The 13,363-nt window shown below is 45.0% G+C and overlaps 4 protein-coding genes across 4 annotated transcripts, besides 7 other annotated features; 1 reads left to right on the top strand and 3 right to left on the bottom strand.

The window, feature by feature from the left end:
* Nucleotides 1-459: 459 nt before the first annotated feature.
* On the bottom strand, nt 460-2,223 carry PVX_099320 (acid phosphatase, putative; the record flags this gene model as incomplete). The annotated part of the gene is made up of 2 exons (XM_001614663.1): nt 1,809-2,223; nt 460-1,669 (listed from the first exon to the last, which is right to left on the bottom strand). The coding sequence occupies exon 2, from the start codon at nt 1,645-1,647 to the stop codon at nt 460-462; it is 1,188 nt and encodes a 395-aa protein (XP_001614713.1). The 5' UTR covers nt 1,648-1,669; nt 1,809-2,223.
* Nucleotides 2,224-2,767: 544 nt separating this feature from the next.
* Nucleotides 2,768-2,797: a microsatellite.
* Nucleotides 2,798-3,336: 539 nt separating this feature from the next.
* Nucleotides 3,337-3,377: a microsatellite.
* An 810-nt stretch (nt 3,378-4,187) lies between these two features.
* Nucleotides 4,188-4,240: a microsatellite.
* A 1,174-nt stretch (nt 4,241-5,414) lies between these two features.
* Nucleotides 5,415-8,131, top strand: PVX_099325 (cytochrome b5-like Heme/Steroid binding domain containing protein). The gene is made up of 6 exons (XM_001614664.1): nt 5,415-5,684; nt 5,952-6,042; nt 6,210-6,313; nt 6,546-6,636; nt 6,785-6,889; nt 7,510-8,131. The coding sequence occupies exons 1-6, from the start codon at nt 5,604-5,606 to the stop codon at nt 7,524-7,526; spliced, it is 489 nt and encodes a 162-aa protein (XP_001614714.1). The 5' UTR covers nt 5,415-5,603; the 3' UTR covers nt 7,527-8,131.
* Nucleotides 5,731-5,769: a microsatellite.
* PVX_099330 (50S ribosomal protein L3, putative) lies at nt 7,696-10,012 on the bottom strand (the record flags this gene model as incomplete). Its single annotated transcript, XM_001614665.1, has 5 exons — nt 9,831-10,012; nt 9,617-9,678; nt 9,336-9,452; nt 8,755-9,125; nt 7,696-7,996 (listed from the first exon to the last, which is right to left on the bottom strand). Exons 1-5 carry the CDS (start codon nt 9,928-9,930, stop codon nt 7,696-7,698), a joined length of 951 nt encoding a protein of 316 aa, XP_001614715.1. The 5' UTR covers nt 9,931-10,012.
* Nucleotides 8,303-8,334: a microsatellite.
* Nucleotides 8,335-8,357: a microsatellite.
* Nucleotides 8,537-8,556: a microsatellite.
* Nucleotides 10,013-11,296: 1,284 nt separating the features above from the next.
* On the bottom strand, nt 11,297-12,451 carry PVX_099335 (eukaryotic translation initiation factor 3 subunit 5, putative; the record flags this gene model as incomplete). The annotated part of the gene is made up of 2 exons (XM_001614666.1): nt 11,297-12,001; nt 12,194-12,451. 2 exons carry the CDS (start codon nt 12,449-12,451, stop codon nt 11,297-11,299), a joined length of 963 nt encoding a protein of 320 aa, XP_001614716.1.
* Between the last annotated feature and the right edge of the window lie 912 nt (nt 12,452-13,363).

The raw sequence follows: 13,363 nt of genomic DNA on the forward strand, positions 1-13,363 counted from the left end.
AGGAAGTGTATCGCGCGGGGGGCAACACTAGCCGCTTAGTAAGTGAAGGCTGCACAGGAGAGTGGCCCCCCCAGCACACTTCTTAAAAAAGCGAATCCCTAAAAGACACGTTGTGCCTTAGACGCGAGGGGGGTATAGCCAACGCAGGTGCTTGGCTCGTTTTCCCCATTTGAAGGGCCCACCCGAAAGAGGGGTTCCACCGCGATACCACTCCACCGCGATACCACTCCACCGCGATGCCACTCCACCGCTCCACCACTCCACCGCTATACCGCTATACCGCTACACCACCCTGGTGAACAGCTTACTGCACGCAGCTAGCCCTTGAGTCGCATCCGCATGAGGAACAGGTTGTCAACGGGTACAGAGGTACACACGCAGGTTTATGCATTCACAAAAAAGTGTTTCAAAAAAAGGAGAAAACGAAATACACTAAATCGCAGAGGTAGAAAAAGAGAGTCACTTGATATTTTTGGATAAAAAAGAAGATGCACCTATAAAAACAATTACAGATCCTATGAGGATACCGATGGTGCCGACAATTCTTACGAAGGAATCTTTATTCCCCATAGGTCCGCTGGCAGGAATATCAACGTGTTGCACCTTTGGGAGTGATGCAAAGTACTGCAGCGAGTTTACCTTATCTAGAGATTTCTTCCCCTTCAAATTTAATTTATGCGTATAAATAACGTCGCCACTTTTCCCACTTACAAATTTTGTGATGATGCCATTACTGCTCAGCTCGTGAATACAAAATCCAATGTCATTGCTGTAGAATAGGGACTTGCCATTTTTCATGGTGCCTTTTGCACCCGAGAGGGTACCGGACCCACAGGTTATGTGAGCAATTTCGCTATCTTCTAAAACCTCCATGTTATGGTCATGCCCCGATATATACAAATCCACTTGAGCGTCCTTCAGTAATGGTAATAGGTAGTAAGCAAGGTACGAATTTCCTCTAGAGGATCCGGAGGAGTAAATAGGTTGGTCTCCCACAACAATGATGTAATCTGCAATTTTCTTGGCGACATTTAATTGTGCCTTTAAATCTGACCACGCCCTTTGGTGTATTTTCTTGTAGGGGAAATTTGAAGACAGTATCCAAGTGTCTATAAAAATGAACGCAGCAGCCATGTCCTTATGGCCTGTCTTCACAATAGAGGGTCCACTAGACACAGTAAAGTGGGTGAAATAATGGTACCAATAATTTGGCATGATCCACTTAGGGTAGGGGGTCTTATCTATGTCCTTTTCTATGCTAGTCTGTCCATCTTTGTTAAGATACATGCCCTGACCTTTTAACAACTCTGAATTGTAGTTGCCTGCCCAATCGCGAGTCCCCAACACGGTGAAGAAGGGCATGTACATGTCTCCAGTTTCTTCTGCGTATACATCTTCGTAGAGACTCTTCCACGAGGGGTCATCCAAACCTTTCACCCCATCTAGGAAATTCGAACCAGGACTCACTATAAAGGTCACCCGCTCATTCTTTATGTACTGCTTGAAATACTTGGCATTCAGCAATTGGGACTTGGACTCTTTTCCCCAGTCCCCCAGAGAGGCGAATCGCAGCTGACATTTAATTTCGTAACTGCTTATAAACAACAAGACAAAAAAAACATTGAACACCGTTTTACAAAAATTCATAGTTGGCGACTTCGGGGGGAGGCTGCGGAGGGGGTGCTATAAGTGTGGGGGAGCGCACAAGGAGGGGCAAACTCGCGGCTGCAAGTGAGCGGTTACATGTGAGCGGCTACAAATACGCAGCTACATACACGCCGCTTCACACGCGAAGAGAAATGACTTACCATAAAGGGGAGCAATGTCACGCGCGTAAGGTGGAGGGGGCTACGCGAGGCCAAGTGGAAACGACAGGACAATGGAAACTCAACGGAGGCAGTGGTCAAAATACACAAAAAATGGGCGGTGCGGAAAATACGCAAAAAAAAAAAAAAAAGGTGGACGCGTTGGACACGCAAGGAAGTGCAGGCGGGGTGGGAAATAAAATGACACGGTAAACGTACGCCGAAAAAAACTTCCTTTGCTTTATCCTTATCAGTGTGTGTACATTGTTTGTACATGTGTGTGTACGTGCGTGGGTACATTCGTTAGTACATGCGTGAGTACTTAGGTGAGTACTTGCGTGTATGTGTATATTTCACACATGCATCCTTCGTTAACCTAATTTGAATCACGCGGAGTGAGGAAGTCCCCTTCTTTTGCTATATTTTTTTAGATTTCAAAAAAAAAAAAAAAATGAATTCCCGCGTGGTGGTATATATTATTGTACACACAAAATGGGCAGAGGAAAAAAAAAAAAAAAAAAAAAAAGTGAAACAAATGTGGCAAAGAAACAGGGAAAAAAAAAAAGGAATGTGTAAGTGTTAATCGTTTGCTTCGCGTCATTTTTTGCGCCACTCTTTACGTCACTTTTTACGCCACATTTACGCCACATTTACGCCACATTTATGCCACTTTTTACGCCGTTTTTTTGCGCCTTTCATTTGCGCCATTTTGGCACTTTTTTAGCACTGCGCTTGGCGCAATTTCCAGCACATTTGCAGCACTGCCTCTTTCCCCCCGGTTGGCACTATTGCCCCTTGCCTACGGACGCACGATTGTACGCATGCATCGCGTGAACCGCGCGCCAACATACGCGTAAAAATACGAGTAAAAATACCCTTAAACGTACACGTAAACATGCCACATGTGCGTTTCGCGCGCGCCGTGGGATGTGTACATACGCGTAATTCCTTCCACCGTTGTGCTGATAAGTTGATAGCAAATTGTCCTTGTCGTTTTTTTTTTTTTTTTTTTTTTTTGTGAATTCCTTCTGGCAATTTCTTTCACTCCCCGAAGTACCCCAAAGGCGCAGTCGTTTCTGTTGTGAATGTCCCCCTTCGTTTCTACTCCGAATGGCATTTTCCACCGTTGTCCCTTCACTCCCATGCATGCATGTGGACACGCGCAACGTCACACGTACTTGATACACAAAATGAATAGGCAGTGACTCAGCAGGGGGGAAGGCGAAAAGCGACAGGAATGTCAATTTTTGTGGCATCATTTCAGCATCAAAATGTGCTTCCATTGTATAGAAAGGGGGAAGGAAGGAAAAGAGGACCCCCCCTGTATATTTTCCCTGCTGTCTATTCTCACCCATTCGCTTAGGGTTTGCCCCCGTACAATCCCTCTGTACAAATGTTCCACGTTGGCGTGTGACAGCCGTTTCTACATTTGCCATCCGTACAGAGGCAGCTGGAGTGCACCGCGAAGGTTCCCCTGGGTGACGTGGTCGGGTGGTAAAAAAGGGGTAGAAATGAACAGGCGGGTTAAAGAAATGACGAAATTGTATATGCGCACACACCCGGGGGGGAGCCCCTTGGACGGCTACCTAACCTTGCGCGCTTTAAGGGAACACCTTTGGAAGGGGGGTAACCCATTTCGCAGTTACCACGTGGCATCCCCCATTTGTGCCTCGTTCGAAAGCTCCTGCAAAGGCAAGGCAACTTCCGCCGATAGGTGTATATGCACTACGGTGGGCACATCACCAACGCGTACTCACATGGGGGTGCACATGTGCGCGGCACTCTTTTGCCCTACGTTAAAAGGCACAGGTGTTGTAAGCAGAAAGTGGGTCATCATCTGTCATTCGCCGCACGCGGCACGCCGCACACCATTTGGAACTCCTGCACTTGCTCGCGCATACATTCGGCGGCTACCCATTTGTTATTTTTCCGTCCATCGTATTGCCATTTCTTTTAACCATTTGGGGGGCAACGAAAGGGAATTGATAAGCCGCACGGGAAAAAAAAAAAAAATTACCACTCCAAATGGTTAACCACATTTTTTCACATTGCTAAAAAAAAAAAAAAAAGGAGGAACCATCGAGCCGTCACAGCGATTACCATTTCGAACTCCCCCTTTCTTTTTCATTTCTATACCATTTTTATGAGGAGGTCTACTTCCCACAAGGGGGCATAAACCAGGCAGTAAAACATATCGTCGCTAAGGGCGCTCGTCTGGGATAACACAACAGCTGTGCCAACCTGCCTTGTAACCGATGTGACGGTTTGAAGACGACTTTCACTGAAATGGGGCAGCTAATTTGGAGGCATAATTTTCTTTCCTTTGAGCAGAAGGTGCGAACTGTTAACAAATATGTTTAGGTTACTCACATGTATAAGAAATGACGCAAGCATATATCACCTTGCAGCGAATAATGAAGCATGTACGACGGGATGGTGGCAGTGGTAGTGGTGGGGCTTTTCTCCCCGGTCGCGCCAGTTACACCAGTTTGAACAACCCCCGAATAGCGCATGCCCCCATAAGAGTACAATTCTAACCCACATGCACGAATCTCTCTAATAAATTTGAACATACAAAATTGATTTTTTTTTTTTTAAACATGCCAAATGTGATGCACTACTAAAAAAAGAAAAAAAAAAAGAAAATAGGGAGGCCATAGAATGGCATATAGGAATGCAAAAGGCTGCCTCGAAAGATAAGCTGAACAGATCGTTGAATCGACTGTCCAGGTAGATACTTCACTAACGTATTCACTAACATACTCACCAACAGGGGAAGACGACTTAAAAATTTTTTTTAAAATAATAGCCACCCAAATAAAGTTATTTATTTTCGGAATGGCTTCCTCCTTTGAGTTATTATTTCGGCACAGGGGTCAAGGGAGCACCTGCATTATACCACCACAGCAAAGCGAAAATAAAAAGAAAAAAGAAAGCTTTCACGCATAGGTGTCACTTTGGTTCTCTTTGTTCTGAACTGCATGCCGGGGTGAATTCACTCATCGCTGTGATATGCCATGTGAGGCATAAACCTGAAATGGCTAGCTGCAGATGAACGCCAACAAAGGAGAAAACGCCATGGAGGAAAGAGAACGACGCGGACGCAAAGTAGCAGAGGTAAGCGATTAGTAGAGTAGCTCAATGGGCATATAGTGTTGGCCATAGGATGCATCCAGCTCAGCCATGGCTTCTAAAATGTAGCCAAACTAGGGGAGGATCAATCCCCAAAAGCTGTAAATCGCAAAAGGCTAAAGAATTAACATTTTTAAAAAATGACGAAATGGCGACATAAAACGAAGCAAAAAAAAAATAACAAAAATAAAAAAAAATAATTAAGATAATTAAAAATAATTAAAAATAATTAAAAACAATTAAAACAAATTCTTAAACAAAGAAACTTTATCAAATTCACTCAAAGGAGCTACTCAATTTTATACCTGAACGAATTAAAATTTTTTTTTTTTTCGCGAAGTCTCTTCAAACCGCAGTCATTTTAAGACCGCAAAAAGGTATTTTCGCATATATATTCCACTATATATAAAAATAATATTTTTTTTTTTTGTGAAAACTCCCCTGCGTATATACATATTTGCTACACGCTTCACTTTTCTGTGTCCTCAGGTTGACAAAAAAAAATAAAAAAAACACAAAATTGCAAACCGCAAACCCACAAAATTGCAAAATTGCAAAAATAACGAAACAGAAACACAGCCACTGAAATAACGGCGTGTATATTTACTCGACCCAGATTTTTTTGAAGCCTTTTTTTTTTTTTCCAAATTTAAATAGCACAACAAAATGCATAAGAGAAATAGCGCCTCTCATTTCAAATTCCTCCTCTTGACGATAGCTCTTTTCTTATCCGGTGCCCACATGCAAGTAATCCCACGCATACATACGTGCATACATAAGTACATACATGCGTATGTGGATGCTTTTCCGCGTTGGTGGCAAAGTGCACTCGTGCAGCACATGTGTTGTTAGTGGCCTGGCCACCGCGGTTGTAGTGTCTGGCGCATGCGCGCTCAAGCGTAGTGGTTTTCGCGGTTACTCTCGCGGTTGATAACGCCGTTGTTTGCGCCTTCGCTTATGTTTTCACTTGCCCTTTGATATTTGCCTTTTTTTTTTCCTTTCCGTGCGAAACAGGGTACTACGGACGCAGACAACACGCTGAAGCCAATAAACGTGGAGAAATGCACAGAGGAGTCGCCATGTTCCTTAAGGAAAAATGTTCAGGGTGAGTCCCTCGCTCGGGTGCTCTGCAGCGAGGCAACTCGATGCTCTTGCAGCTACGTCTCGTGGCCACGCTCTTCTTAACCCCCAGCTGTGTTCCCAAATGGTATATGTTGCCCCCCTTTTTCAACACGCCCAAAAATGACCATTCGTGACTGCCCATCTCTACAGGCGCAAACCAAATGCTATTCGCAAATCTATCGGAGGGATTTAAAAATGAAGAAGAACAAGTCGAGGGAGATGAAAAGGCCATAAAGACCTTCACCAGGGAAGAGGTATGTACATTTATAGCATATGTACAAACGCACGACTAGCTTTTTTTTTTTTTTTTTTTTTTTTTTTTCTTTTTGGCTAGTTGGAAACGCAAAATGGAGAAAAAAAAAAATTATGAAAACATCTATGCGCATGCCTCATGGGTGCTGTGGCACCGCTTTGTGAAGCGCTCCTTTTACCCATGCCGCTGTCGCTTTACATTTTTTTTTTTTCACTCGACCTTAAATTGTTCAGGTGGCAAAACACAACACGAGTAAGGATGCTTGGGTCATTTACAAAAATAAGATCTACGAAATTACATACTACTTGTTGTACCACCCAGGAGGTAAGCTCAGCAGAGTGGAGAGAAGAGTGGACGCGCACAAATGAGTGAGGAAGCAGCGTAGCACAGGCTGTTCTACTGTTGCTTTTGCACACCCCTGCGATCACTTCCTCTGCCTATCATTTTTGCCCCTCCCCCTTTACCCTCGCAGGAGAAGACATCCTTGCAGAACAAGCCGGAAACGACATCACCGACTACGTATTTCAGTACCACCCATGGGTCAACGTAGAAAGGATCCTAGAACACACCTACAAAGGTATGCCGAAATGAAAAAATAAGAGTTTACGTTTGCGATTGCGTTTGCGAAGCGTTGGAAGGGAGGTTCACCGGGGTGTGGAATCTCCACCAAATGGCACACCAGTCGTGTTTATATATTCCCGTTTCGTATTTTGGGGGGGCATTGGCAAGCCAAACGTGGCCATTCAAATTAGCTGCATTTGCAGTGACGCAGAAGTGATCCACGTGAAGTGTTAATTTGAAAGAAAAAAAAAAAAAAAAAAAATGCGAAAAATGTGAAAAAAGGGTAATCCCCCAATGTGGAGCGTATATACAGTTAAACAAAAAAAAAAAAAAAAACAACATTATGAGGGGGAGGGAAATTACATAATTAGAAGATACATGGCAGAGCGCATCCGAATGCTTGTCTCCCTCATCTTTGTTAAAAGCGGCATGTGCCTCCTGCCTAGTTACTGCAGAACGCAAACCACGTTTATCCCCCCGGCGAGGCCTTTCCACCCCTTCGCCGACCCAACTACGCGCAACGTGAAAAAAAACGCGCCCTTGCATGTGTTGCGTTGGTGTACAGCGCACTCGCTCACGAAAAGGCATCCCCATTTGTGTGCTCCTATTACTGCCCCTACTTTTCCCCCATTTCAGGTGACGTCGCGGAATAGACCGAGGAGCTGTAACCTCGCCGAGAAAAGACCCCCCCATCAGTACCTCCAGACCATAGCAGTAACATCACCACCACTACACGCGAAAAATAAAAACAAAAAGATGGCGAACGGAGAACCCCTCTCCTCACCCATTCTCATGCAACACCCAAAATTGAGGCTTCCCTTTTTATTGTGCATTTTTCTCCTGCTCATATAGCAAATCAAGTATGTACTTATATTTGTCCACCCTGTTTTCCCTCGTGGCGGTGACAGTCACATAGGAGTTTCTGTTTCCGGGGATGCAGCCACTGACCAGAATTTCGTTTCGCTCCAAATTTAATCCTAACAGCTTCAAATTGATCATCGTGTTGTATTTGTTCCCGTGCTTGCCAGGCATTTTCTTCCCCTTGAGCACTCGTCCGATGTGTGTGGATGCCCCTATGGAGCCAGGCTTACGGTGATGGGAACTTCCGTGCGTCATGGGGCCTCTGCAGGTGGAACGAGGGGCCACAATGAGAGAATGTACCAGCAAAAAGCGTATGTATAGAGACACGCTCAACTGAGAGGGGCGCCAACTCCCCTGCCATCAAATTTTTTACTCATTTGTCTCAACGTGAAATGGCTATACATAAATTTGTCGTTTTATGTCCATCGAAGGTGAGTCTAGCTCTCCCCCTTATTTATGCATGTCTGCGCGTACGTGTGTGTGTGTTTTGCTCTCTTTTTTTTTCTTTTTTTTTCTTTTTTTCCCTTTTATTTCCCTTTTTTTATTTCCCCTTTTTCGTACTGTTCAACGGGTCGTTTGTTTTAGCAAAGAAAAACTATTTGCCTTTTTAACCCCCTAATTATTCGTGCGTAGCATCGTTCGCATAAAATGTGGAGCGACCATTCTGAGTACCGCTCGGAATGGCATCATCCATTTTAAGTCGTCCTTCCTGGGGCCACCTCGTTGGCACCAGCGCGCCGTTGAATCACCTCTGGGAAGTGCACTACACCACGGGTGCTATGCGCACACGCAAATGGGTTTACGCACTGCCCCCATGAGGTGTCTCTCCCATGGTTCTCACTCCCAATGAGCGTGAACACGCGAACGAGCTAAGAACTCTTTGGCAAACGGGTCAGCAGAGCAACCGCACAGTGTCACGCGTAATTGGATAATGCCCCCATTACAATTACCCAGTTGGCACTCTCTCTCTTATTTTTTCCCTCTTTTTTTTTCCCCTTTTCTTTTCCTTTTTTTGATTACCTGCGAAATCCCCATCTCTTGATGACCCCGCAGAAACCCTTCCCCTTGGACAGCCCGCGAACATTCACATATTTATAATTATACAAATAGGAGACATCTATAATTTGCCCCAGCACAAAATTCTGCGGCGGAGTTAAAGTTAAGCTGCACGTATTTTTATAATTACAGCCAACCTTGGCAATCTGCCCAATTTCTGGTTTAAGTATCCACCTGCTTTCTTCCAGCGGCTTTCCATAGGCTATCCCCACTTTGCCAAAATCGAGAAAGCGGTAAATCACGTTCGGCATTATTTCGATTAGCGTGGCTGGGATTAGCTTCCCGTTGGGCGAGAATATGGACCTCATTTCGATTTTCTTCCCTCGTATTTGTATCTGCGCGGGGGGGGCGGTATGGCGGTAGGCGGTAAGCGGCAAGCGGACAGGCATGAGTGAATACCCGTGTGCAGCCGGGGGGGTACAACTTGCGCACGTCTCTGTAAGGGGGTAATCATGTTGCCAGCCAGACTACCCCCTTTTCGTTATTTTGCTTTATTTTATTATTATTTTTTTTTTATTTATTTCTTCCTTTTTTTCGTCGCTTACTCGGTCTAACTCATCCTTATACGGAATGTCCTTGAGGTACTCCTGAGGGTCGTTGGGGTCCCTGGCGTTGATAAACTTCTTCACCATGTTCAGTTGGGAGTTTCGTTTGTTCCGCACCTGAGGGGGAGCGTTTTCTGTGAGTGTAAACTTCAGTCGGAGTAGTGGCGGTGTGCAGACTGGCAAGCGGATATGCTCACTGGGGAGAGCCGCACCGGGGGGGCCTCCACGCTATGCACTGCCCCTGTGATGGTGAACCATTTTAACGAAGCGGAGAGAGTTACCTCTTTCGACTTGTGCACCCCGACAGGCATGCCTACGTCTTTTCCATTTTTGTCGAAGGGGACTACACATCGGTGGTGGTAGTGGGAAGGGGCGGAGATGAGGTGAAGCAGCCAAATGGGAGTACACCTCTGCGCATGTGCAGAAGCACACATGTGTGTATCAATTTTGGTGGGAGAAAAACAAAAATATATGATGTCATTTTTTTCCACTTACTTTTTTCCGAGTAATAGCAATTTTTTACAAATTTGTAGTTATATATGCATTGGAAGAACACGGAAAGGATAAGAACTTCATAAAAGATGAATAAATGCATTATATATTTTCATTTCTGCGTATTTTTCTTTTTTTTTTTTCCTCTTCGTTGAGATGATCCTGCTATTGCATTTTGTGCGAACGAGTAGCTAATTATTGGGATTACTTCCTCGCCATGGTTATTTCCTGCCTCGTGTGGAAAAAAAAAAAAAGAAAAAAAGTCACGCATGCCGACTTGGTCGTATGCTCAACGTGTGGCTTTCTTCCCATTTGCTGGTCGTACTCGGGTCCGTAAAGGGGCGCTGTCGGTATGGCGGCGATGGAGCCAGTTGCGGTGCGTGTTATTCTCATAAAATAGCACGTATGGCTGCAGCGCCCATTCGGTCGGCCCAGCACCGAAAGTAGGAGAACGTGTGCACCCATTAACTACACCTTGCCGCCACGCATCAGCCATTTGGCCACATGGAAGAAAAACAAAAAAAAAAAATGAACCCCATCCGATTTTCACAAAATGGAAGTCAACAAATTGTATAAAAGGAAAATCCCCATTTGGGTATTCCTCCGTAAAATGGCTCGCACGCTGTGAATAGCCAAACCGTTTAAGGGCTGTCCAGTTCTCCCTACTAAGCTGAGGCAGTTACGTTACGCCGATCTTTCTACAAAAGAGGGGTGAAAGTGCGCTGCGGGCAGCACTAACATGGCTGCGTGTTTCAGCGGCATCCACCACACACCTGAGACGTCATCCTACGTTTGCCCCATCGAAACATTTGATGAATACGCACTGCCACGGTGGACAAAGTTGATGCGGAGGACCATCCCAATAAACGAGCTCCTTCACCCTAAGCGTTGTTCACAAAGCGAATCTGCGATGGTTCCGCCGAACACAGCTGCGGAAAAGGGGCCTGGAGAAACGAATTAACCATTTCAGTGGATACCCTCCCCCAGGGTGTATAAAATGCCAGCCCCTTCTCGGCCCTCATTCACCCTGCGCTGCACCACCAAAGGGACCAATTTTACTTTTTTTTTAATGAGATAACTTCTCACTCGTTAAAAAGTTCAGCTCGAAATCATAAACAAAGTTGTAAAAGGATAAACGTAAAGGAGGGCTAAAAATCGTGTGAAAAAAAAAAAAAAAAAAAAAAATAGCTAGTTAGCTAATTAGCTACCTGGCTAGCTAGCCAAAATGGAAAAAAAAAAATAACTAATTACTTTAAAAATGTTTTAAAATTTAACAACATTTAATTTGCGTTCTAATTTGGAAAAAATGCATACGCACATTTGTTCGGGGAGGAACATGCAGATGCGCACTGTCGTGAATAGAAAGTGTGTGGCCGCAAAAGAGGGTGAATAACCCAATCAGCAAGCCACTCTTTCTTTCCTTTTCTTTTTTTTCCCCCTCCCTCGCCTGCATCACCGCCGCTATCACCTCACTGCAGTGACGACGCGTTTAACTTCTCAGCTATGAGGAACTGCAAATGAGCGAGATTCGACAGGTACGAAATCATCAAGTTGTCTTGCAAGATGCTCTCATTAATGGAGTCAAATTTTTCCAAAGTTGAAAAGGAATCATTGGAGAAGACCTTATGTAGGTATCTGCCAACGTCCAGGTTCCCCTTCTTCTTTTTGTCAATAACATCCTGTACATACGATTTGCACTGCTTTAACATAATTAGTAATTTTTTTAAAGACATTTCATTCATATCATTTGGAGGGACACTATTTTTGTTGCCATGCATATGACTGTCTTTGTCCTTGCCTGGTAGGCCTTTCTCCTGGTACTGTAACACCTCTGCTCTTTCCACATTGCTGGGGAGTAACTCCGTTTGAATTTCGTGAAAGTGAACAAAGTATTCCTTTACCAGCGTGATGGGTAGTTGTACGTAGGCCTTGATGTTAAGGAAGCCACTTTCTAGTGCGGCGTCCACTAGCAGGTGTATCGGTTCGTTTAGAGGAGAGTGAGGGTAAAACTTCGAAATGGAGTTGTGCTCTTTAAACCAGCCATGAACAGCGCAGGAGAGCTCGGATAACTCGGAACCGGAGCAGAACCAACCGACTACCTGGTCTCTGGGGCGAATCTTCTGCTTCAGCTCGTACATCGTTTCGTGGTGGTCCTTAATGATTTGGAGGAATCCCTGCGGGGAAGAGGTGGGGGATGGCGAGTGTTATCCATGGGGAAGTACACGCTTGGCCTGCCCATCGGGGGGCACCATCGGGGTGCCAAACCAAACAGACACTTCTCCTCAACACAGTGGTACATAAACAAAAGGGGGGAAAAAACAAAACGGGTTTTCTCTCCCCCTGGGACGAGCCACGCGCAGCCTTACTCCTTCATTAAGCGAATGCTTATCGACGAAGCAGTCCGAAATTTCGATGAGGTTCGCGTCGATGACGGACCCCATGAGGGTTCCAATGACATGCGTTTGGTCTTCATCCCTTCTCAGGTAGGCATCCAGAATTGTGAATATCACAGAGGGATGCACTATGCACTTGATGCTCGTATGCGGCAGGATGTCAAAGTGCTGTGGCGTTTTGTCCTTCAAAAGGGAGCTCAGCGCTTTGAAGTTGTAACGGTTGACGCTCATCTTGGGTGGTGGTGGTGAAGCAAATACGTAGGGGGTGCGTAGGTACGTACTTGAGTGTTTTATTTTTTTGTTTTTTTTCCCAAATTGGGTCTCTTAAAGCGTAGCGGCGATTGAGTTGGAGGGGAGGGGGAAGCGCCCAAGGGGAATTAGCCCAATAAGCATACGTTCGCAATTTTTGCAATTATTTGCTCATCTGGCGAGGGCTGAACCCCTGCAACGTGTATATGCGCTCAAGTACATGCGTATATATATAGCAGTAACGTTAACAACCTGGCTGGTCAGAAACGAATGCGCTGATCGAAAGATAATCTGTCAAGTGGGAAGCGAGTTTCTCACTCTGTTGCGTTGAAAGAGGTTACCCTGTTGAGATGTATTTTTTTACGCCCGTATAGCGCTTTTCCGCAGTTACCAGTTGGAAGAAAATGCGCAGGAAATGTTTGTACGCTTTTGCGGGGTGACTAAGCAACGGCTGTGTTTTTTTTTTTTTTTTTTTTTAAACCTCTCAGTGTGACTTGCACTTGTCGAGTCGCACGTCGGTATGGAAAAACGGGTCACTGCACGGCATGGGTAGGCAACCTTCACAGCATGGGAGAAATGCCACTTCCCAATTAATTCTTCACCTACCTGTGCCTGTCATTGTACATATGTATCCCCCATGCCAGCAGCGCATATAAAACAACGTAGCTACTTTTTTCTTTGTAACCCCAAGATGGGGAAAAAAAAAAAAAAAGAGCCACGAGGTGAACTCCATATGAACGCATTTTTACTCACCCACCTGTCGATTAATTATATATAAAAAGGGACCCCCTTTGGGATGGCAAAAATGTTGATCGTGTCGCACGTCAGGGGAGGGGGAGTAAAAAGGAAAAAATAAATAAATAGCTCCCCCCCCATAATGGTGACTCCTATTTT

The sequence above is a fragment of the Plasmodium vivax genome, chromosome 7 (genome assembly GCF_000002415.2).
Source record: "Plasmodium vivax chromosome 7, whole genome shotgun sequence".
In the NCBI taxonomy this organism is placed as follows: Eukaryota; Apicomplexa; class Aconoidasida; order Haemosporida; family Plasmodiidae; genus Plasmodium; species Plasmodium vivax.